Below are 22,217 nucleotides of genomic sequence, written 5' to 3'. Positions count from 1 at the left end.
TTTTTCCGTGCAGTGCAGTAAAAACGTGCCCGCCGTCGAGGTCAACGCGTGCGCCTGAAAAGGGCGGCGGGCACTCGACGCTTTTCGGGGGGAGCATGAACTTGGTTGCTCGCTGCGTTGACACTGCGGCCGCCCGCGAACAGAATTACTGCTGCCACCGTTCACCAGCATAGGGCGGGCGGGCCGGTCAGCAGCGTTTGCTCCACCAAACCCACCCCGACGGGCGATCGTCGGTTCGAGCAGGTAGGTAGGCCGTAGGCACTTGACTTGTACTACCGTTCGTCGGTTACACCAGATACCACACAGTACCACACCCACCCTATCCCAACAACATGCTGCTGACGGAATTTCAGAGGACTCTGACGACGAGATCAAATCGGGGGTCAAGACAAGGGTCGGCGATCAGCTTCAGGTCCGTTGGTTGAAGCCATCGATCGATCCATCCATCGATCGGGTTCCTGCAGCAGGAGTAGTAGTAGGTGTGCATGCATAGATTCGACTGGGCAACAAGCTGCCTGCTCATGCCAATGCAAGTTCGTCCAGTCCGCGCGAGGCTTTCACATTATGCCTGCCTGGGGTAACAATTACATTTGTTTACTTCAATTTTTTTTTGTAAAATAAAAATAATAGCACTTTTGTTTGTATTTGATAAATATTGTCTAATTATGGATTAACTAGGCTTAAAAGATTCGTCTCGTCAATTCCGACCAAACTGTGCAATTAGTTTTTATTTTTATCTATATTTAATACTCCATACATACGTCTAAATATTCGATGTGACAGAAAATTTGAAAAATTTTGCAAAATTTTTGGGAACTAAACAAGGCCAGCTGTCTGTCTCCAGTAGCTGCAGTTTCAGGCCGTGCAATGCATTGAACCCTTTGGTGTGGTGTCTTGCTCTGTTTCCGGCTTCTTATTGGCCGGCGCAGCGTGCGACCTCGCAGCCTCGGCTGTCTAGTCAGTCGTATTTTTTTTTCCAGCCAACAGTATTTTTTTTTCAAAATAAATCAGTCAACAGTAATGCACAAGGTTGATGGAGGCTGGTCGGCTCGTGCGCAACGAAACATCATCGGCGTTATTGCCTTGCCCCCGCCCACCCGAAAAGGGAACGGCAGCTCCTTGTGGCGGCCTGCCGGCCAAAATGGCCAGACCGAGCAGCACCGCACCGCACTGGCGTTATCGACTCGATCGGATGTGCGTCTGACGAGCTAGAGCACCGGGCCTCCGCGGGGAGCAGCGCGTCAGCTACTTCTCCCTCCGTGCTGCTGCCGCTTTGCTATTGCTCAGCTCCGCCCCCGTGCGTGCTTGTTTTTGGTCCAAATAATGGAGGTCGGTCGCCAGGTGGGGCTGTGTGTTTGTGTGTGCGCCCATGCGTGCGTGCGCGCGTCCCAGCGCGAGCAAACGCTGGCTGGATCACACGACCACAGCACGCAACGGGAGTGGGTGGTCCAGCTGACGGACGGGCGATGCCAATCCAACGACATTCCTGTGAGGCTTAGGCGCCAGGCCAGATTTCTCGTTTTGGTTTGGCCCCAAAGCACACCTGCTAGAGCGCGACCTGTCAGCGTGGGTTGCCCTTTGCCTGCCTCCACGCTTGCCAATGCCAACGCGTAGGATCTGGTCTGGTGACTTCGGTGAGCGAGCAGCGTTTCTCCAGGCGGAGGCGGCATATGCACATGAACCGAACACCTCCGTTGAGATCTGACGGGTCACGCGTTGCTGCGCCGAACTCGGCGATCGATTCAATAGCTCATGCCGGTCCCGGTGTGCATGCAAGCAACTGGCAACTGGGTTAGTCAACTTGTTCGGTACGGGGTGTAGTTTTATGCGGGGCAGTACAGCCTTTTACTAGTAGCCTCACCATCCTATGAATGAGTACATCGTCTCCTTCCATGTGTTCCGTGTTTCCAAGGCTGCGGATTCCACGGGACATTTGTTAATTTTAGCTCTGTGGACTGTGGAGGTGAGCCAGAAATGTAAGAACAGGGCATCCCTTTTGGTTGAACCTGCTCCTGAGTTTGGAGCAGGTCAACCGTTTTGACATCTCCGCGAATACTTGGTCTTTTCCGCCACGGGTTAGTTTAGGCCCGTTGACTAATGAGCAATGTCAACGAACAATTAAAAAAAATGGACAAGAGGTGGTTGACGAACAATGCATGCACGGGAGATCAAGGCCGCCCGGGGCATGTCTAGGAATGGATCAATCAGGTCGGCATGGTTTTGATTTGATTTCAGGCAGGAAACGGATCGGCCACGCCTGATGCTCTGAACCATGTCACGTCGAGGAGCAAGGATGGAAACGGGTGGTGGCTTGAGGTCTATCTCAAGTCAAGTACGGAGTACCATGCTTGGAAAGCGTCCATGTTTGTGTGGAATGACGTCGCACCCACCATCTATCAACTCGCAGTGGTTCGCTGCAGCTGTAAAGAGGCAGGCAATGCGCGCGGAAGCAACAGTAAATTAACTCCGACAAACACGGTACAAGATGTGCCGTTTCTCTCTGTGTTTTTCCCCCTCTCTCTTATTCAGCATGTCCGGCGTTGATGTTTATCTTTATTATATCAGCTTATTTAGCGGGGAGTTGGGAAGCAGACAGACCTGATCTTTTTTCTGTGGTGAATCCGAGCCTGTTTCAGTTCAGTTCGGGTTCTTTTCAGGTCAACCAACGAGTTTTGGTTCTTTCTGAACTTCTATACAACACATAAGTTGAACTACAAATTACTACTTTGCTTCCTTATCCCAAGGCACTGAAAATTAGTGTATGTTTCGCTTTAGCTCCGGCTAAAGGCAAGTCGAACACTTTCACTCGGAGGCTTGTCAAAAAGAAAAGCAACCGCAATGCTTCATCAGTTGCCAATAAAAATATTCAAGATTCCTTGCAAGACTCAAAGATGGCCTTGAACTGCTTCTGCTTCAAACGTCAACCTGGCGTTGACATCGCGGACGGCGGATTGGGTATTTGGGTGGGCTTCGTTGCGGAGTCAACCTTGAGCGAGAGGACTAAAACTAAATTAAAGTTTCAAAAGGTGCAAAGGAAAGAGAGAACCGCATTAGCTAAAGTCAATTCCTCAATGGACATCTCACATCGACATGTATCCATCGGCGACGGGCGACGGCGGCAACGACCTACTTTTCTCTGACCTCGCCACAGGAATCGACAGCTTGGGAGATGAAGTTTATTGCTGTGGCTTTCCATGGTACCATCCTGATTGCAACTGAAATGCTACCTCTTTGCTTGGCCTAACACCATCAGCACCATCACTCTCCATTAGCGTGCGTAAATAATATAATTAAAACGCAACTGGCTCAAGAGTCATTACCTGCCGGGCAACCGGATAAGGCAGCTAGCTTGGTTGAACCCTTGAGGATCCGGCAGTTCAGCAGCCAGCGGCCGCTTTTGGTTGGAGCTGCGGCAGGTGGTATTGCTGCCTGAGTCAACAAGGCATTGTTGTCCAAAGCCTGCAGCCAGAGGCTCATCCGTGGTGTGCTACTACTACTTCTACTACTACATGCTACTAGTAGCTTGTTAGGCTGCCTCAATCTGTTGTTGGCTTGTTGCCCACTGCCTGGATGAGGCTACAACACGCCGTTCATCAAACGGCTTCAGACAATCTCCGCATGCCTTTTGAAAGTTGAAAAGCTACCTATATATGTAGTGTATAGCCTGATTTTTTTCCGAGGCTAAGACGAGATATGTATGGAATACGGATCAGTAGTTGGAGAAGGTCATCCATTCACTATGGCATAAAGCTTGTTCCTTCAGAATATGGTTATGCATGCATGCTTGGACCGGATTGTAAGCGTATTTGTTCCATTTCAAAGGCTTTAGGATTTTCTAATCATCTACTAGAAAAGCTTATGATAAATCAATTTGCCATTTGTTCCTTCGAAGCTTTGATTCTGATCCGTCTGGACCGAAGCAATCTGAAGATATCGGAATAAGATACTCAGAAGATGTCAATCATGCCTAGCTGGATATGAGAAGTTTATCCTGGTTCAGGCTTTATTTGGAGCCCTACATCCAGCAATCGAGTTTGTTGTATTAGAGTGCTTAATTGAGTTCTTACAGTGAGAAAGATGGTAGGAGAGTGCTAGACTAGTTCTGGTCTAGGATTTTTAGGAATCATTCCCTACTACGGGAGTCATTGTCATGCCTTACAACTCATAGGACGAGGGGAGTACAAAATGCACGATCTTATAGCTTCTTTTTTGCGAGACCTGCACGCACATCCTACCTATATGAGCACTTCTGGAGAATTGAGTTGGATTGAGAAATGCCTCGATGTTAACTGACACATCATCTATCATTGAAAGAATAGCGTCGTTAAATCTTGAAATAAGTCAAGAAAAATACGAGCACTCATTCAAATCGAGAGAGCTTAACTCAAATAGATCGAGTTTACCATAGGGAACCCAACTAGCTTAAGTAAGCTTAGTTCATGTTTAGTAACCTAGTCGCCAAGGGAACTCTAGGGTTTCTAGGCGTCTTAGCATCTAGCTTTCCAACAGGATATATGCCCTAGCTTCCAGCAAGATGAGGACCCGACTGTTTCTCCAAGACGGATCTAGCGGTGGGCCGGGGTGGGGGAGCTCAAACCTACTACTGTTACTAATCCCATAGAGCCACTCTAAGAATTTGTGCTATGGTACCTTTGAGGAGAGGGTAGAGCTTAAAACTATAAAGCTTAGAAAAATCAGACACTCGATCATTAAGAAACTGAACTAACTCTACGCACTACTTTAAACGTTACTTGCAAGCTATGTTCGCTCTATTAAAGAATGGTGGGAGAATGACTTGCTTGGTGGCCTTCTGGCGCAACAAATCTGCATCGTTTGGAGCCAGTTGAAGAAATGTAATAGGCGTATTTTTCAAGTGATCGACAAAATCCCCACCTTTGATGCTTTGGTCTCGAACTTCAACGTTTTTACTTGAAGGGTTACAAAGAACATTGATACTTTTCCTTCTTACTAGCGGCACTACGATGAGTTTTCACTGTAAACACTGTTCCCAATGTATACACCTAATCGCTACCATCGCTACAGGGATATATAGAGACTATGGAAATCAATACAGATAAAAATCAAAGCAACATTCAATATTTTTTTTAAAAAAAAAACAAAATTACACGGTATAATACAGATACTGACAACACATTCACACTCACCCTTAATAACTAATAAATTATCGCCATCAACCATGCATTACGCGGGGTGCAGATGGGCAACTAATTTCCTTCCAGATAATTACCTATTTATATAATAAATAAAGGAGTATGAGCCATACAAAGTGGTTGCAAGCAGGGGCTTCTCCGAGCAAACATTGATCCCGAAGGCCTCGTAGCAAACCTCACGCCTACAAAGCTAGTAGACATGTGATTAGCACAGAGAAACGGGCCAAATGGGCTGTCTACTACCGTACTACGCGTCGTTGTCTATTCAGGGCCATTCTTTGCCCTTGGGACTTAGCCATGTCAACGAGCTCAATATGTCAGTCAACGAACCAATCTTCTATGTTCTCCTCCAAAAGGCCAAAACACCCATCCGGTAAAAAAACACCGCAATATCCTCTATTAGCATTTTTTTCTCTACATGTAAGAAATTTTGTCAAGATTCCCCGTCACATCGAATCTTGCAGCACATGTATTGAGTATTAAATAGAGACAAAAATTAAAACTAATTACACAGTTTACCTGTAATTTACGGGACGAATCTTTGAGCCTAGGTAGTCCATTATTGGACAATAATTACGAAATACAAATGAAAGTGCTATAGTACCCAAAATCCAAAACTTTTACCAATTGAACAAGGCCTAAACATGATAATCCCCTATAAATAACGCGCGCACACTTAACATTTATGGATGCCACCATGAGGCAATCACGGTAAGCCACCATCAAACATTTATGGATACCTCTAACAAAGAGCCGGAAGATTATAAGATTAACAAAATCACACAGATATCTCAAAAACGCAGACATATCACCTATTACTAGAATTACCCATAAACACATGCACCCTATTGAGTTCTTACTCAGATAGACAGATTTTACTAGAATTAAGCAAATAAGTTACACTCACTTTTGCGTCATCTGTTAGCATTTTTATTTGAATCGAATGACAATAGTCTCGTCATAGCTATGTATTTGAATCATGCTAAAAGCTCTCATGAGCATCAAGGAGCGGTGGATGGGTGTCTAATTATGAACTTAAATTCCTAGGCTCAATTTAAACTACCATTAGAAATCTTATAAACTAATGTAGCAAAATGTGAAAATTAAGATTTTTCTAGCGTGCTCTAGCTTACCCTCGGCCGGATGGTGGTAATATTGTAATGTTGCCAATCAACGTGGAGCAAGCTTTAGAATACTTAATTACTATCATCTTAGTTGGGTATCAGCTATTGTGGCCTTGTTTAGTTGGCAAAAATTTGGGATTTCGGATACTGTAGCACTTCCGTTTGTATTTAACAAATATTATCCAATTATGGACTAACTAAGCTCAAAAGATTCATCTCACAAATTACACGTAAACTGTGTAATCAGTTTTTGTTTTCGTCTATATTTAGTACTCCATACATGTGCCGCAAGATTCGATGTGACGAGGAATCTAAAATTTTTGGCAAAACTTTTTGGAAACTAAACAAGGCCATTAGATGTAAGACTTATTTTTTCTGGTTAGATTTATAATGGACTTTTCCCCCCAGTGGATCTATATCTCGATCCATAATCACCTTTTAGCCGTGCGTTATATATAAAAAAGGTTTGGTGGAGTCTCTAATTTAAAACATTCCGATTCCTTGAGAAGTAAGCAGTGTGCAGGAGCAGGACACGGTGGTTGCGAGAGTTGCTTAACAGCTTAACCGACATTTTGGTGTGGCAAACCGGCAATGTAGAGAAAAAGCACGTTTCCTTTTTACGCTCGTGCCTCGTAGGTAGGATTATCTCCATATTTTTCAGTGTGCATGAACAACGTGCCAACCAACCAGTGCGCCAGTACGCGTTGCCGGTTGGCCGTCGGTTGGTTGATTCCTTGTCTGTGCTAGACTAGTACTCCTACTTAAGTGTTGGAGAAGTTAAAGCTGAGCACAGCATATACAGGTAGCTCGGGCGTTGCTCTCATCCCTACCGTCGTACGCCATCCTTTTCGTAAGCCAGCGCCATGACGATTTCACTACTCTCTTTCAATTCCAAGCTTATTGTTCTCCTGCTCCTCGTGGCCATCTCCATGCCACTACTGGAGGAGGCTCGACCACTTGGTACACGTGTGTTCTCTCTCCTTATTACAGTTCTTATTATTTTTTTTGTGGGTAAACAGGAGGGGTAAAAACCCCTACTGTGCTTTTATTGATTTTCTTTTAAATACAAAGTACAGGTCCTACAGTTCTTATTATTACCATCTCAAATTGGCCGCAGTGAAGTAGCCGTACTACGGAGTACGTCGATCTCATAGCCTCACACTGTGCTACCGTCTTGTTTTGATCCCGTCATCTGCAGGCTGTTCATACCACCACGATGACCTTGGCAGCTCGGTGTTGCCGTTACCTCAGACAGCCAAGGGATCCACGTCGGATTCAGACGACGCCCCAACCCTCCTTGGTAACAGCGGAGACGCCTCGCCGTCGTCGCCGCCGGACGACGCGCTGCACCGGCTCTCTCGCCGGCCCAGTTTGAGCGGCGGCGCGGGGCCGCTCTCGGCTAGTGGGCCAGGAGTAGGCGGGACGCGCAGACCGTCTGCTCCCCCGCCGCCCCGTGGGCCGAAGCCGCCGCACTGGCGGAGTAGCGCGAAGGGCGGGCCCAGGCACAGGCCGCTGGTCGTTCTCGTTCATGTGTCGGACGTGCTCCAGAGGGTGCTTGACTGGCTGTTACTACTACTTGGTAGCAGCTCCGGTGCGGTTCATATCTCGGATGTTGTTCGAGGTGTGCAGTCGAACCAAATGCAGTCATGTTGATAAACAGCGTGTCGATGTACCAACCACCCATGTCCATGTTCAAATAAAAAAAAAAGATGTACCAACCACCCAACAATCAAAATGCACGGTAAGGCAGACATGTTGATGTAAGAGCGTCTCTGACAATTTTCTAAATGATCTCGTTATTCCTTATTTATTTGGCAAAACTAGAAAATAGACACTCCAACAGTTTAGTAAATAGGTTGTTATCTTTTGGCAACTTGTCATCCAACAACATCGCACGTCTATATTTTGCAACTTGCCATCCAAAGGAGCCTTCACGGCTGGAACGAACGAGCAGCAGGAAGAGCACTTCACGGCGGCTAAGCACGACCACCAGGAGCTTCATGGGCAGGATCACCACTTCACAGCGGCTACCAGGACAAATTCGATCCCGCGATCAGGCGAAGAGTCATGGCGCGGCCAAGCAAACAGTTGCGCACGGGATGGATGAAAGAATAAATTAGTTGATCTGATTGTTGATATTGTAGGCCTTCGTTTTAAGTTTATACCAAGCTCAATTGGTAAACTGTTGGAGACAGAAAAAAAAATCTCACTTACCATATGTTCTAATAACTTGTCAAATCAAGATTTGGCAAGTGAGTTTTACCAAACTGTTCACAGGTACGTTCTATGGTGGGCAAAATTACGGATGCGTCAACCGTGCAGTAGTAGTGGTCTGATTGCGGGTGGTTCTCTTACAGAATGCGCATGGAAGGCGGGTCACACACTTGACACACGGTCTGAAAATCGGCGGGCGCGTCACGCTCTGACGCTCGGCTCGTCGGAGTTGGCGTGTGGCCCGGTAGAGGGCACGGGGAGGGATTACCTGTGGTTTTTTAGCATGCCCCTGCTCTATGTAGCCTGTAGCTGTAGGTAGGGGATCAAGCGAGCAATGGGTCGACACGGGGGTCCGGCCCGGCCGTGGTTCGCCGCGCAGTGAGGTGACGCAGGCCGTGCTAGGCTGCTTCTGGGTGGGCCGGCGGGCGGCGTGTGTAGGGGCCCGCGGCCCGTCCTGGGTTTGTAGCGGATTTGCGGATGTCATCGTAGTAGAGAGAGAGGAAAGAAAAAAAAAGGCACGGGGCCGAACCTTCAAAACTTCCGCCGCCGAGTCGCTGCTTCGTTAAGACCTCGTGAAAGGCTGAAAAAAATCGATGAGCTTGGTTAAGCTGGACGGAACATCCAGTGGCCGCTAAAGGCAAATCTGGACGGAAGTTCATTGTTGCAACTACTACTACTGCTAAACGAGCTGGAACCACCTGTGACCGGCCGGAGTAGAGGCTTTCCCACCCAAATTTTTTTCATACATCCCATCGAATCTTTGGACGTATGCATAAAATATTAAATATACATAAAAAAAATAAACTAATTATACAGTTTGGTTAAAAAGCACGAGACGAATTTTTTAAGCCTAGTTACTCAATGATTAGCCTTAAGTGCTACAGTAACCCACATGTGCTAATAATAGATTAATTATGCTTAATAGATTTGTCTTACAGTTTCCTAACGAGTTATGTAATTTGTTTTTTTATTAGTTTCTAAAAACCCCTCCCGACATATTTCCGACACACCCGATGTGACACTAAAAAATTTTCATCAGCAATAACCTAGAACGCACGATTTCAAAGAGGGCCTCGTTTAGTTCCGAAAAGTGAAAAGTTCTCGGTACTGTAGCACTTCCGTTTGCTTGTGACAGATATTATCCTATTATAAACTAACTATGATTAAAAGATTCGTCTTGTGATTTACAGCTAAACTGTGTAATTAGTTTTTGTTTTCGTTTATAATTAATGTTTCATGCATGTGCCACAAGATTCGATGTGACAGGAAATCTTGAAAACTTTTTGGTTTTTAGGGTGAACTGGCCCTGTTTAGTTCTCCATCTAAAATTTTTTCATCCATCGCATCGAATCTTTAGACACATGCATGAAACATTAAATGTAAATAAAAAAAAAACTAATTACACAGTTTAGTTGAGAATCGCGAGACTAATCTTTTAAGCCTAGTTACTCCATGATTAGCCTTAAGTGCTACAGTAACCCACATATGCTAATGATAGATTAATTATGCTTAATAAATTTGTCTTGCAGTTTCCTAACGAGTTATGTAATTTGTTTTTTTATTAGTTTCTAAAAACCTCTCCCGACATAACGCAAAAAATTTTCGTTGTCAATCTAAACAGGCCGTTGGGATTCGGGCCCGTCCTCTCTCAGTCTCTCCTCCCACAGTCCCTTTCCCATTTCGGCCTTGTTTAGTTTCGAAAAAATTTTGGATTTCGCTACTGTAGCACTTTCGTTTTTATTTGACAAATATTATTCAAACATAAACTAAATAGGATTAAAAGATTCGTCTCGCGATTTACAGGCAAACTGTATAATTAGTTTTTATTTTGGTCCGTACCTAGAAAACCTGACGTTCTGGACTCCTGTACCGTTTTTATAAAACTTGACGTTCTACCTCTGCAAGGGTGGTCTTGGACTCCTTTAGAGCAAGGTCAATAATAGAGCCAAGTGCTTGGCTATAAGCCAAATAATTAGAGCCAAGTTATACAATAAGTTGTCTTCTACTTGTCTCTAAAACACATTCTCTTTCTTCTTTCTTCTCACAACATTTGCTTTTTGGGTCCACTACTACCTATGCATCCATGCCCAGAGCCAAGCTATCATCTCTCTCCTCTCTTCTCTTCTCTTCTCCACATGAGCATTAGCTTGCCTATATAATGTACCTGCTCTTACCCCTCCCTTCTGTTCTCGCGAGTGGCGTCCGTCCAACTCCATCCGTCCATCGCATGCTCCTGGCCGGACTTAATGCCTCGATCCTCGCATGGGGCCGCACTCGCCTATGCAAATCCGCGACCGTCCAACTCCATCTCATGCTCCTGGCCCGCCCTGGACTGGCCACATCACGCCCATGCACAATCCTGGCCGCACCACACCGAAGCAAAATCCTGGCTGCACCTAATCCAAGCAAGCAAAATAAAAAACTGAGGCTACCAGGGTTCGAACCTGGGACAAGTCGCGGAAGCTACCACGCACTAGCCGCCACTTGAGATGATTAACTTTCTTATATAGAAAGCAACCGCAACACTATTTATTAGGGGCAAAGAAGGAAAACTAACCCCTAATTAATCACTCCTTGGTTACTACAATCATGTCCTAAACGTCAGGTTTTATGGGTATGGAGGGAGTATTTAATGCTTTATGTATGTGCCACAAGATTCGATATGATGGGGAATCTTGAAAACTTTTTAAATTTCGGGGCGAAGTACAAAGCCTTCTTAAGAGAGAGAAAGGGGTCCACCTTGCTGGGGGGCAGCGGCAGGGGGAGACACAAGAGAGGGAGAGAGAGAGAGAGACGCTGCTGTTGTGCTGCGGCAGCTGGAAGCAGGTGAAGGCAAGAAAAGACTCGCTCCCAGTCTAGTACTAGTCCCTAGTCCCTGCCGACGACACGACTAGCATTACTGCCGTTGCTTGCTGCTTTAAAGCAAGGGAACGTGCACACATGCATGGTCCGCGCACGCGCGACGCCGATACCGAGTCCTTCCTTCCTTGAAGAAGCGTAACCGAGCCGGGCCCCTGTGATCAAGCACGTCGGGGGTCCGCACCCTCCGCTTCCATTGACCGTTTGGCTTCATTCATTAAACCATGGCAGGCAGGCCTGCTGCGTCTGCGTGTGGGCGCGCGCGCTGCTGCGGACACCGCTGCAGCTGCAGGCTCGAGAAAAAGAAAAAAAAAACAGAAGCGCAAACAGCTGACAGCCATTGCTCTCCGCTCCTTTCCTTTTGCCCCACTGCTCTCTTCTGTGCTCTGTCCTCTCTCTCTCATCAAAGCCAGCTACTACTACAGAAGACACACACGGCCGAGCTCCCCTTGCCCACCTCGCTTCCCCGGCGCCCCAGCAGTTGCCGTGCTTGCCCGAGCCGGTGAAAGGCCGTCGAGGACCAGCAAGCAACATGGCCTCCGGTGGGCGCCACGAAGCTGCACCCCAGGCCTCTCCATGGCCGCCTCGCGCGGAGGGAGGAGGTGAGGTCCTTCGCCCTGCTACCTACATGCGTGCAGTTCCAATGTTCCCATGTCCCGAGTCTCCATGCCACCGCATTTCACTCCTAGGAGTACTCTTTGCTCGTCTGTTCTTGAGCTTGTGTTGAGTCGTTCATGCCCCAAGTGCGGCGCGGCGGAGTAGAAGGAATCATTTATAAAAATGCATTTTAGCGGCAGCTTCACTGAGATACCTTGCTATAAGAGAATGTTGTATGTAGCCGGTTTCTGGAGACACATAGATCAATGCATATCCTATAGTATATATGGTCAACGTCATGGGTGACTAAAATTTCCAGTCATGGTCATGGATTCAGGCTACTAATAGGTTACATTTGGTCTCAGGGAGGATCATAATAATATGAGCTGCTCCATACTACTAGTACAGTAGCATATTTTAAGTTGACTGTTGCATTGGTCCATTCTGCAATTTTTCCGCCGCATCTGACTACAGATTGGTGGTCACATTTTCGGTTATAGGCCTCTTGTACTCCATAGATTTTGGTGGCGAATGCTAATTTAGCGCTGGGTGGTGATGTGCCTGGTTAGCAGTCACTGCGTGCTCTATTGCCGCAGCCATTGTCTCCATAGACGATGGATTTCTGGAACCATAGCCCTTATTAGGCTGTAGTACATCTGGTGCTTTTCATCAATATTTGCAGCCTGATCTTGCGTTTTGTTTTTTTTTCTTTTTTATCTCCCAAAACGGTACACAGTTGTCAGTTGTGTTATTTTGCATGATCATGGAATTAGGATTGGATTCTGCTTTACTATTCTTTGGTTCAAAGATCATGAGTAATTGCCAATGTACATTTGTAAGTTTAAGTTAGTCTTTTTCTTGATTGTCATTTGTTCCCCACTGCCTTCTTTGTTACACTTAGGGTTTGCCAGCTTTAAGATTTGTCTACTCCGTACCTAATTTTAGTTAACGATTAACTTACACTGGAACTGGATCTACGCTTGACATGTATTAGAGCGGCGGTCATTATTTTGGCATATAATTTCTAGGTAGAGTTGTTGTAACTAAAATCCAGGTATAATCTAGAATTGGTGTAACTAAAATTCGGATGTAAGGAATATTTCACCCGATTCTTGCAGCACTTTTTAATCTGAATGCACTACTCCTTTAAAACACCAAAAAAATTTCTCATAATAACATACTCACAAGGTTCGGGGTGTAAGAGATAAGTTTTTCATCACCAGACCATGATATGGCAAAACTATGGCCTTTTTATACTTTCTGCTTTCCAGACTTAAATATTTGATTTCATGTTCAACCAAAAACAGATTGACAAGATATTTCTTACAACTATGCCTTTTAAATTCTAATGTTTACAAACCGAGTAAATAACTACAGCTTGCCTTCTCAATACAAAAAATTGAAATATGTTTTTTTCAGTGTGACAAATTGTTCAAGTAATTTTCCTACTAAACTTCCATATTTGATTGTCATTTCTTTACTTTGGGTTTCAAACAGTACTGCAGCATTGAATTGCACGCGATGGTGATAGATTTTTGTGGACCCTGTTCGTCCTTATTTGAACCAATTGTCTTTACCTTTTTCATGTACATGATGTGCAGTAGTACTATTTATGGGCCTCCCTGTTAGGACATGGGCCCCCAACTTCCTTAAGAGCCATCAATCAATGTTTGCTTGCTCGATGTTCTTGGCTTTTCATCAGTGTCCTCCTAACAAACTGTTTTGAAAAGCGATTTATTATTTGGTGACTTATCTCATGAACCCATGTTAATGGACTGTGTAATGAGTTAATGTAATGCAATCTTTGGTCACTTAATGTAAGAAGAGTTCTGCTGTAGTTCTATACAGTTATCACCGAAATAAATCAGTTTCAGCGAAAACGTTGCTCAGACAAACATGTAAACTCCCGGATATCTTTAGTGCCATGTTTAATGTATGTTCTCCATGAACAACTGTGGCAGAACCTCCTGAATTAAGTGGCCCACATGCACCCATCATTGTCCCAAAGACTTCTGATCTACGTGCACGAGTTCCAAATGACTCAAGAAGTCTGTCGGGTGTCCTCGGGAAACCCGAATCATCCACGTTACATTCTGTGGCAGAACCTCCTGAATTAAGTGGCCCACATGCACCCATCGTTGTCTCAAAGACTTCTGATCGGCGTGCACGAGTTCCAAATGACTCAAGAAGTCTGTCGGGTGTCCTCGGGAAACCCGAATCATCCACGTTTTAACTCATACAGGATCAACATGGAGTTACCACAACATTACAACATTTGTTACAAAAATAACTTACATCAGAGTGCGGAAGATTTATAACTTAATTTACAACATATGATGAATTAGAAACTTAACTAAATTTTTAAAAGGTATGTAGAGTAGCGGAAGCATCCTAGGTGAAGCTTCTAAGGTAGAAGAGATGGATAAATCATGTCGCGCCCACCGACATGACCTCCATTAGCAGACTAAGTCAGCACCTGCAACAGGGGTTATAAAACCCTGAGTACAAAAGTACTCAACAAGACTTAACCGACTAGAAAAGAGGTGAAGACTCAGGCATGCAGGCTATAGGGATTCAAGGTAAAGTTTTAACAAGATCAACGCATTTCTTTTTGCATAAAAGCTTACTAAAAGTAAAACCTACTTTCAAGTTTTAACTCAAGATTATCACTTAAAACTAGCCACTATCATTGTCAAGCTTTCATAAGCAAATCATCTCTTTCTTATACTAAAGATTCACTTATAACTACGATGATGGGGTGAGGATTGAGGCTCCATATCCGAGGAAACACGGCGATTCGAATCGATTAAACCCAGCTGGGGATTCAGTACCACACGACATATGTAGAACTTAATCTTGCATATGTCAACCTTTTCTATAGATCCTCCCATACAAGAACGGGTCCAGCGTCACCCGAGAGTACAGTACACCACCATCCTACAGCCAATCTAGATGTTTCCCGGTCATCTCAGATCCGTAAGGTGGGTACACGCTACTCTCGCCATCTTTCCACTCCCAGTACGCGGTTAGCCGTTCTCAAGTATCGGAATAGCTATAGGTAAGGCTTACCGCCGCATGTGGGCTGTACTCAAAGATCTCAATCACAACAGGCCAACAACGGTACGGTCCTTAATCGACACAGTTGGAGACACTACTTTAAGACTCCATTCTTAAAGCAAGTCCACCGACCGGTCTCAAGTTAAACATCATTAACCATAAAAGTATTCCACAACAACCCTTCAAACTTTCTCATTTGAAAACCTATCTAATAAGCATGGCTAAGCATACTAAGCATTTTCATAAAGCACGTATCAAGGTTAATATTGAAATTATCAAGGTAGATAATGCAGCAAATAGGATTCACTCAACTCCTATTCACCTAATGCATCATATTAACTCAAGTGATATAAATAACTTTATGAAAATACAAGGATAGGGTTTAATGTCCGGGGCTTGCCTTGACCGGAAGGGAAGTTCTGCAACTCAACAACACTCGAAGGATCCACAGACTCGGAAGAAACCCACTGGGGATCAGATTCTTCCGGAGCGTATTCTATACGTAGAAGTGCATATGCATGATTATGATATACTCATGGCATGGTAAAGACAGGTTACATGTTCTTGGATGACAACAATAAACATGACTATCTTGAGTACAATTTACCTTCACGGTATAGAAACAACTAACTTAGCTACCCAAAAACATAGATTATTTCTAAACAAGTTTTATTACTTTCATTAAGCAATATTGTGAAGCTATCATACAACAAAGATCATTTATATGAAATAAACCATAACCAGGGAGTATGTTATGCTAAGTGACCACTGGTTGCCAATTAATCCAAAATATCACACAAAGTCTAAAGGAATAATTATTGCTATTTCTTTTATAATTATTTTAAATAGCTTTATTAAGAAACAGAGCATACTTTATCAAACAGAGCTGAAATTATTCTTGAAGCTAGATAATAGTAACATAAGATCACATATTAAATTTCATGATTTTTGGATATACCCATAATTTACTAAAAATCATGGAAGGTTTATTCATTAATAAACAGAGGCAATTTATAGATACATGCAAACTATCATAAAATAAAATTTAATATTTTTCCTACACTCTTTACATTCTCTGGAACCCACACAAAATTTTTCATAATTTTTGGATTAGCACAAAATTTACTGCACAAATTTCAAATATAAAACAAAAAAACTGCATAAAAGAAAAAGAAAAACAAAACAGCACTGTGCCACTGCGGCCCAGGAGCTCGGCCCACGCGTTCGGCCCAAACCAGCTCGGGAGAGCTCCCCCGCGCGGACCGCGCGCTGCCCCTCCCCTCACGCAGACACTGACGGGCGGGTCCCGCCCGTCAGCTTCGCCTTCTACCTCGCGTCACCGCTCCGGCGACCTCCACCGCAACACCGGTGAGCTCCCGGCTTCCGCAGCGAGGCGCGCTAGCTTCCCCAGATCCTTGCGCACCCGTAGACCTCCTTTACACCCGCTCTCCCCTACCCTAGCTGCCACGGCCATGGACGTGGCGGACGGTCACCCCGGCCGAGCCAATGCCGGGCACTACGCTTGAGTAGAGCGCGAATTGAGCAGCGCAAGAGCATCAGTGGCTCACCGCGATCCCAAAGGAACAAGAAGCAGCGTCGGAGAAGCTCGGGGTGATGCTGGCCACGGTGAGGTGCTCGCGGCGGCGTTTCGGCCGGAGTTGGAGAGGAAAACGGCTCGGTGTGAAGTTGTGGAAGGGTAGAGCTTGCGCTCAGGGGCGCAATCGATGGCTAAGGACTTGGCGAAACTCGGGGAGTGCTCGGGTGGATTGGGAAGGGAACGATCGAGGCGAATTTGGAGTTGGACGAGCCGCTGCCCGTCGGTGCTCCGGTGGCGAAAAAGAGGTCGGTGATCGCAGGATAGAAGGGCACGTCGCGTTCCACTTCGCCAGCAGCTGCTCCACTTTGCCACGGACGCGAGCACGTGCTTGGACGAGATGAAACGGCGGCTCACGCGCTGGCAACGCCGATTCCAGCTCGGCGGTCCACCGCCATGAACAGGGACCGAGCTTATCCCCCTTTTCCCCAAAATACCCTTTCTGAAAACTTAAAATTACTCTGAGATTTTGAATAGAAGATGAAAATATGCCAAAATAAGAGTTGTGCAAAATTTGATGAGCTACCAAACATCTTTAACGACCAAAGACTGATTTGAAATGGAAAGGGATGAATTTGAGCCAAACAGTTGGAAATTCAAAACTCAAATTGGGAAAAATTTCAATTTTGAATTGGGGCAGATTAGAAATTCCAAAATTACTTTTGATTTTCCAAAACAACTTGAAAAACTTCCAACATGAAAGTTGTTCAACTTTTCAAACCCTACAACTCTCATGTTGACCATTTTTCAAAATTCCAAACAGATTTTGAATTGAGGATTTAAGTTTGAAAAGGGGACACTTTCCGGAAATCTGTATTTTCAAAATTACTTTGGATTTTGTACTGAATCTTCAAAAACTCAAAACACCAAAGTTGTACATCTTGACAAGATCTACAACTTTGCTTTTGAACTCAACTTCAAATTTTGCTTGGTTTTTGAATTGCACAAAAGGGGGTAAAAACTAGGATTGAAATTAGGGTTTTTCCTTAGCTATTTCCTTAGCACCCTCCTTAACTAGGGATTAAACAACCATCACAAGCATCACTTCACAAGATAAACACACTTTAATTCCCTAAGCACAATCAACCAAAATAAACTTATTTTAAGTTGATGCATAATGATGTGCTCAACAAATATGCTTTGAAATGCTTATGATGACATGATCCAGTTTTAGTGTTCGTAACATCAGGGATGTTACACATTCTTTCCAGGAATTCCCTCATCAAGCATTACAGTATTACAACATTTTCATAGATAAGATAAATCAGAGTAAAAGCGGAAAGGTTACATAACATAGATTGAAACTTAAGTCCAACGGTTACAAACCATAAGTATTTAGTACATAAAAGGTTCGGAACTTTATATTACATAAACCATAAGTCACACAACTTGTTTTACTTGCCCAAGGTCACACATCAGATTCATCATCATCACTCTCCTCCACAAGAGTAAAGTAACAACGACCATCAAAAGGATTATCAAAGGGTTCACCTGCAACAGGGGTTAATAAACCCTGAGTACAAAAGTACTCAACAAGACTTAACCGACTATAAAAGAGGTGAAGACTCAAGTATGCAGGCTATAGGGATTCAAGGTAAAGCTTTAGCAAGATCAAGCATTTCTTTTGCATAAAAGCTTACTAAGACTAAAACCTACTTTCAAGTTTTAACTCAAGATCATCATTGATGCCTAACCAAAACTATTATCAAACTTTCATAAGCAAACCATATATTTCTTATGCCAAAGATTTACTTGTTACTACGATGATGGGGTGAGGATTGAGGCTCCATATCTGAGGAAACACGGCGATTCGAATCGATTAAACCCAGCTGGGGATTCAGTACCACACGACATATGTAGAACTTAATCTTGCATATGTCAACCTGTTTCTATAGATCCTCCCATACAAGAACGGGTCCAGCGTCACCCGAGAGTACAGTACACCACCATCCTACAGCCAATCTAGATGTTTCCCGGTCATCTCAGATCCGTAAGGTGGGTACACGCTACTCTCGCCATCTCTCCACTCCCAGTACGCGGTTAGCCGTTCTCAAGTATCGGAATAGCTATAGGTAAGGCTTACCACCGCATGTGGGCTGTACTCAAAGATCTCAATCACAACAGGCCAACAACGGTACGGTCCTTAATCGACACAGTTGGAGACACTACTTTAAGACTCCATTCTTAAAGCAAGTCCACCGACCGGTCTCAAGTTGAAACATTATTGACCATAAAAATATTCCACAACAACCCTTCAAACTTTCTCATTTGAAAACCTATCTAATAAGCAGGACTAAGCATACTAAGCATTTTCATAAAACAAGTATCAAGGTTAATATTGAAATCATCAAGGTAGATAATGCAGCAAATAGGATTCACTCAACTCCTATTCACCTAATGCATCATATTAACTCAAGTGATATAAATAACTTTATGAAAATACAAGGATAGGGTTTAATGTCCGGGGCTTGCCTTGGTCGGAAGGGAAGTTCGACAACTCAGCAAAACCCGAAGGTTCCACAAACTCGGAAGCAACCCACTGAGGCTCAGATTCTTCCGGAGCGTATTCTATACGTAAAAATGCATATGCATGATTATGAGATACTCATGGCATGATAAAGACAGGTTACATGTTCTTGGATGATAACAACAAACATGATTACCTCGAGTACAACTTACCTTCACGGTATAGAAACAAACTAACTTAGCTATCAAAGCATAGATTACTACTAAGTAAGTTTTATCATTTTTATTAAGCTAAGTTGTGTAGTTATTAGACACAAAGATCATTTATATGAAATAAATCATAACCAGGGAGCATATCATGCTAAGTGACCACTGGTTGTCAATCAATCCAAAATACCACTCAAATCCTAAAAGGATTAATTATTTCTATTTCTTTTATAATTATTTTAAATAGCTTTATTAAGAAACAGAGCATACTTTATCAAAAAGGGTTGAAATTATTCCTGAGGCTAGATAACAGGAACACAAGTTCACATGTCAAATTTCATGATTTTTGGATATACCCATAAATTATTAAAAATCATGGAAGATTTATTTATTAATAAACAGAGGCAATTTAAATATACATGCAAACTATCATAAAATAGAACCTAATATTTTTCCTGAGTTCTACTCATTTTAAGGAAGCTATACAAAAAGTTTCACTATTTTTGGATCACTACACAATTTAATACACAAATTCAAACATCAACCATTTTTAAACAAAAAGAAAAAGAAAAGCATCACTGTGCCACTGCGGCCCAGGAGCTCGGCCCAAGCTCGCGCGAAACTTGGCCCAGCCGGCCTCCCCCCCGCGCGCTGATGGTTTTGCAGAAAAGCCCTTGGCTTTCCTAGAAACCAACCCGCAGACCAGTCAACTATTCACATGAGTCTACGGCTTCGCAACCAACCCCCTCCCCTTTCTCATCTTTACAAACACGAGGTCCCCGACGCCCCGGCTGACCAGAGCGCGGCAGAACGCGGTGGCGTGGGTTACGCCGGGCAACTCCGGCCACCCCGAACCAAACTGAGGCGAGCACGAGCATCAGCAAACAACCCGCAACCGAACGAGCTAGAAAACCTGAACTCTACTGCTCTAGCGAGCTCTGGCCACGAGTGGCGGCGGACATGGCCGCGGCGGTGCTTACGCCGGCGACCCTGGACCGGTAGAGATAGGAAGAAGAGGTCAGGAAGCATCGGCATCTCACCCTGGGTGTGCTGACGCAGAGAGAAGGAGCGGAGAACAACCGGGTGATACTCGTCCACGCGACCAGTGACTCCGGCGGCGAGCTCCGACGAAGAAGACGATGTTCCGGCGACAGCTGTGAAGCAACGGAGAAAAGAGCGAGCCGATGAGCATCACAGGATCATGCCGAAGCAAAGACAAGAGAAAGAGAGAGCAGAGAGTCGCCCAGATGAGCCAACCACGGGAGACTCGAGCTCGGCTGCGACTTACTCCGGCGAAGATGAAAATGAGGAATTCCGGTGCTCTGGTGCGAAAGAGAACAGAAGGACGGGTTCTGGAGATGCGCAAGGAGGTAACGAAGATATGCCCACGGTGAAACTGGATATGGATCAACCGTTGCGGTGAATTTTGGATTTGAGTGATAAGCTGTCCGTCGGTGCTCCGGTGGCAATCGGCGTCGGTGAGCGCAAGAGGAAGGGACACGTCGCGCTCCACTTCGCCAGCAGCTGCTTCACCTTGCCACGGACGCGAGCACGTGCTTGGACGAGGTGAAACGGTGGCTCACGCGCTGGCAACGCCGATCCAAGCTCGGCGGTCCACCGCCATGAACAGAAGCCAAAGCTTATCCCCCTCTTCCCCATTTACCCCTTTCTGTCTTTTTGCGAAAATTGACCAAAATTTGAACAGAAGTCAGATTTCTGCCAAAATAAAACTTGTTCAGAATTTTGAATACTATAAAACATCTTTTAGGGTCCAAGGCTGATTTCAAATGGAAAGGGATGAATTTGAGCCAAACAGTTTGAAATCCAAATCTCAAATTGGGAAAAATTCCAATTTTGAATTGGGGCAGATTAGAATTTCCAAAATTACTTTTGATTTTCCAAAACAACTTGAAAAACTCCCAACATGAAAGTTGTTCAACTTTTCAAGCCCTACAACTTTCATGTTGACCATTTTTCAAAATTCCAAATAGATTTTGAATTGGATATTCAAATTGGAAAAGGGGACAATTTCTGGAAAATTGTATTTTCAAAATTACTTTGAATTTTGTATTGAAACTCCAAAAACTCAAAACACCAAAGTTGTACATCTTGACAAGACCTACAACTTTGCTTTTGAACTCAACTTCAAATTTTGCTTGGTTTTTGAATTGCACAAAAGGGGGCAAATCTAGGGTTTTGAAATTAGGGTGTTCCCCCCTTAAGCTCTCGAAAAACTGTCACACTAGGGTTTTAAATACCAACACAAGCATTCACACACAAAAATAAGCACACTTTAAATTTCTAAACACATTCATCCAAATTAAACTTATTTTAAGTTAATGCATCAGGGTTTACTTAACCAATAAACTATGCAATGCTCATGATGACATGTCATGTTTTAGTTCGTTTAACACCAGAGTGTTACAACAACTGTATCCCTGTAGGCAAAACCAGACTGCATGCACCTTGTCTTTGTTCCTTTGCATATGCAATCCATTTGTTTCTCGGGCAGTAGCGTCTACAAGAAATTGAGCAGCCTCTTGGATGGTTAGATGGGCTATTCCAATGATGCTGTACTGCTGTACCCCTATGCTAGTTTAAAACTTTGAGTGCTTTGGGGTAACTTGGGCCTGTTTGGATCCATTACCTGCTAATAGTTATCTAGCTAACAGGTCACAGCTAATATTAGTTGATATTAGCTAGTTTGGTCTAACTAGTGAAATAGTTCTTATAGCTGATTATTAACTAGACCTGTTTGGATCTAAGAAGATAATTAGCGGCTAACAATTATCTCCTTGGTATATAGAGGCAAAAATTTATGACAAACATAAACTGTATTCGTACTTGACACCGCTGTTTGCCCACTTGCAGGCCGAAAAAGTCGGTGATCTCTTGAGAGCGGCCGGGTGAAGTTGGGAATGAAGCGTC

General features: G+C 44.2%; 1 protein-coding gene across 3 annotated transcripts; it reads left to right on the top strand.

Annotated features, from left to right (window-relative positions):
* LOC8057561 lies at positions 7,098 to 8,499 on the top strand. Of its 3 annotated transcripts, XR_002451594.1 has the most exons (3): positions 7,098 to 7,261; positions 7,494 to 8,036; positions 8,221 to 8,499. XR_002451594.1 is itself a non-coding variant. In XM_021457824.1 (2 exons), the coding sequence occupies exons 1-2, from the start codon at positions 7,159 to 7,161 to the stop codon at positions 7,946 to 7,948; spliced, it is 552 nt and encodes a 183-aa protein (XP_021313499.1). In that variant the 5' UTR covers positions 7,098 to 7,158; the 3' UTR covers positions 7,949 to 8,499. The 3 variants fall into 3 exon arrangements, 2 of the variants coding, with proteins under 2 accessions (XP_021313499.1, XP_002458364.1); XM_021457824.1 differs by having other exon boundaries at positions 7,098 to 7,255; positions 7,494 to 8,499; XM_002458319.2 differs by having other exon boundaries at positions 7,494 to 8,499.

The sequence above is a fragment of the Sorghum bicolor genome, chromosome 3 (genome assembly GCF_000003195.3).
Source record: "Sorghum bicolor cultivar BTx623 chromosome 3, Sorghum_bicolor_NCBIv3, whole genome shotgun sequence".
In the NCBI taxonomy this organism is placed as follows: Eukaryota; Viridiplantae; Streptophyta; class Magnoliopsida; order Poales; family Poaceae; genus Sorghum; species Sorghum bicolor.
Note: the sequence above shows the minus strand (reverse complement) of the source record. Positions and strands in the feature narration are given on the sequence as shown.